Source organism: Alosa sapidissima, chromosome 22 (assembly GCF_018492685.1).
Source record: "Alosa sapidissima isolate fAloSap1 chromosome 22, fAloSap1.pri, whole genome shotgun sequence".
Classification (NCBI taxonomy): domain Eukaryota; kingdom Metazoa; phylum Chordata; class Actinopteri; order Clupeiformes; family Clupeidae; genus Alosa; species Alosa sapidissima.
In genome coordinates this window covers 3,844,112-3,846,611 of record NC_055978.1, presented here as the reverse complement: position 1 = coordinate 3,846,611, position 2,500 = coordinate 3,844,112, and the positions used below count along the sequence as shown (strand labels likewise).

Sequence of the window (2,500 nt, the reverse complement as noted above, 5' to 3'; positions counted from 1 at the left end):
ATGAGGTCACCGAAGCTGGCAGCAATTGGCGTGGCCACATTGTCTGGGTTGATGCCCGTTTTCTTCGAGCCCACGATGACACCCACCATGATAATGCCTGCCACACAAAGCACAAGCCAGAAAGGTCAAGGTCATGCAAGGACAGGACAGTAAAAAGAGGATCTCACATCTTTTTACAATCTGATCTCATGCTCTCTAAGGAGGCAAACTTCTCAGGGGTAGATTTCTGTTGCTCGATGGTGTTCGAAGCCCCCAACGTCGTCTTCCAGGCAGCGCTGCCACCGTTGACTTTAAGGCACCTAACCCTAACCCGCTGCCTTAACCCATGCCTAACCCTAGCGCCTTTCAGACAGCGCTGCCTTGAAGACAACGTTGGGGACTTAAAACTCCAAGAAACATTTCTGTTGGGTGTCTCGTCTCTCAAAGCTCTTTGGCCTCTAGCAAGGGGTGAGAATCACAGATTAACTTGTGATATGATTCCATCACGCTACTTTGCCTGAGATTGTGATCGATACTGCGATTCTGTGATGCTTGACACATTGCGAGACAATCATCATACCTCACAATATCTGGGTAGATGAAGAAAAAATAAATATTCCTTAAAAGGCAAAAAGCAGGAACTACATATCTATTCCATGTACTTTGGTCAGTCAAATAGGCGGAGGTATCCGTATCACATATTGCAAACCCCTGGTGATACTATATTTCAATATTGATATACTGTATTGTTCGACCCCTAGCCACAAGGGCCCTTGATGGTACAGTGAAAATACACTATGGAGAAACACACTCTTTGCCTACAGCGCTTTGGATGCTAGCAAAATGACTGAAAGCATGATACGAGACAAACTATACAACGCCCACCCGTAACACTGAGAGTGAGTTGAGACTTTACATAAACATGGCATAGCTTATTATGGACACAAGACTCTTGCACAAGCTCTGAGGAACAAGATGGAACCGGATGCACAGCAGTGCAAAACAAACAAGTAGTTACAGTTCATTCCTCAAGTATGTCATAGAAAGAGATGAACAGAAACCATTGCTGGCAATTTGGTACAGAGTCCAACACCCTCAATGGTGACCCCAGAGGTGCGTTCAAATTTGGCAAACAGTGGCGAACGTTCGTGTTGAACATGTTTTCTTTGAAGAGTTAAATTTAAATGATTTGGTGTTAACATCCCATTGTAACTGTAATTGCATTGTTGCCTTCGTCAAACTCACATCCACTGTCAAGTTCCACTGTATGTTCGCAGAGAACTACCTCCTCCGACTGTTTGCGATTGTTTCCAAACGTTCCCCGAAATCTCAAGGCTAACGGAAAACTGTTTGCAAACGTTTGCAAACATTTGCCTATGTTCGCGAATTTGAATGCACCCCAGGTGAGCCCTCCCTGTTGACCTCTGACCTTGGAGCAGTGAGGCGATGAAGGCAGTGGCCACGCTGCTGGAGCAGAGCAGCACGGCGTGACTCATCTGGAACTTTCCCTCGGGGATCCAGCCCAGCACCACGGCCGCCACGGCCGCCAGGAAGCCCACCACCGTCGCCTGGACCTGGTGAGGGGCGAGGAAGACAAGGCAGAGGATGAAGAGGGATACAGCCTTGTTTTTTTCCCCTTGTTTTAGTATCCTTGTTTTTGTTTTAGTATCTTTAACTGTTCATTTTAGTCATGTGGATTTGTTTTGTTTTATCATCCTGTTTATGTTGTTGTGTGTGGTGTCTTAAGATACTGGGACCTTCAATTTCCCCTTGGAGATCAAGAAAGATAGATAGATCTATCTATCTATCTATCTATCTATCTATCTATCTATCTACCTACCCACCTACCTACCTACCTACCTACCTACCGGGGAATCTGATTTGAATTCCAGAATCTAATCCAGAACTCCAGTTCCTGTCATAGGATTCTAATCCAGAAACCCAATCTGATCCTGATCATCCTGTGAGCTACTCAGGGATTCCTGCGGTCACCTGCACTTGATTGAGGCTATCCAAACACTGGCCAAAACATGTTTGACAAGACCCACAAGATGTAGTGTACCTGTCTCATATTTGTCTCCGATTTCAAAAGAAGCTTTTTTCAATAGCCAATCGTGGAGAGGTGGCAGACCTTAATAGTATGCACATGTACTGGGTGTTTCATGAAATACCGCCGACAGCGGACTAACAACCAAAACGATGGCGTTTAGTTTGCCTTTGTAGCCATCTCTGGTTAGCCTTTGCTTCGGCAAATTAGACATAATTCCTGCAGAGGTTCAGTAGGAACTTTTCGTCATGAACACAACGGAAGTGAGATCAGTGGGCGTCTCTGAAAGTAGCTGTTTTCCGGTTGTGAAGGTTTTGTCCCAGAAGTTCGTTCAGCATGATGCGAGCTTCTGGGTACCCAGATTAGTCTCATATAGGTTCAGGTTTAGACCTTCATTATCTTGCTATCTGAATAAAAGCATTAATATAAGGCTAACAGTGATACAGGAACGTCAGGACCAGTGTGCTACTTCTT

General features: G+C 45.2%; 1 protein-coding gene across 1 annotated transcript in view; it reads right to left on the bottom strand.

Annotated features, from left to right (window-relative positions):
* Positions 1-2,500, bottom strand: part of slc41a2b (solute carrier family 41 member 2b) — a 14,643-nt gene that overhangs the window by 5,948 nt on the left and 6,195 nt on the right. The window contains exons 5-6 of the mRNA XM_042078427.1: positions 1,409-1,553; positions 1-97 (exon numbers count right to left, since the gene is read on the bottom strand). The exon at positions 1-97 is cut by the window's left edge and continues 50 nt beyond it. Coding sequence (XP_041934361.1) covers positions 1-97; positions 1,409-1,553 — 242 coding nt within the window. The remainder of the gene's footprint in view (positions 98-1,408; positions 1,554-2,500) is intronic.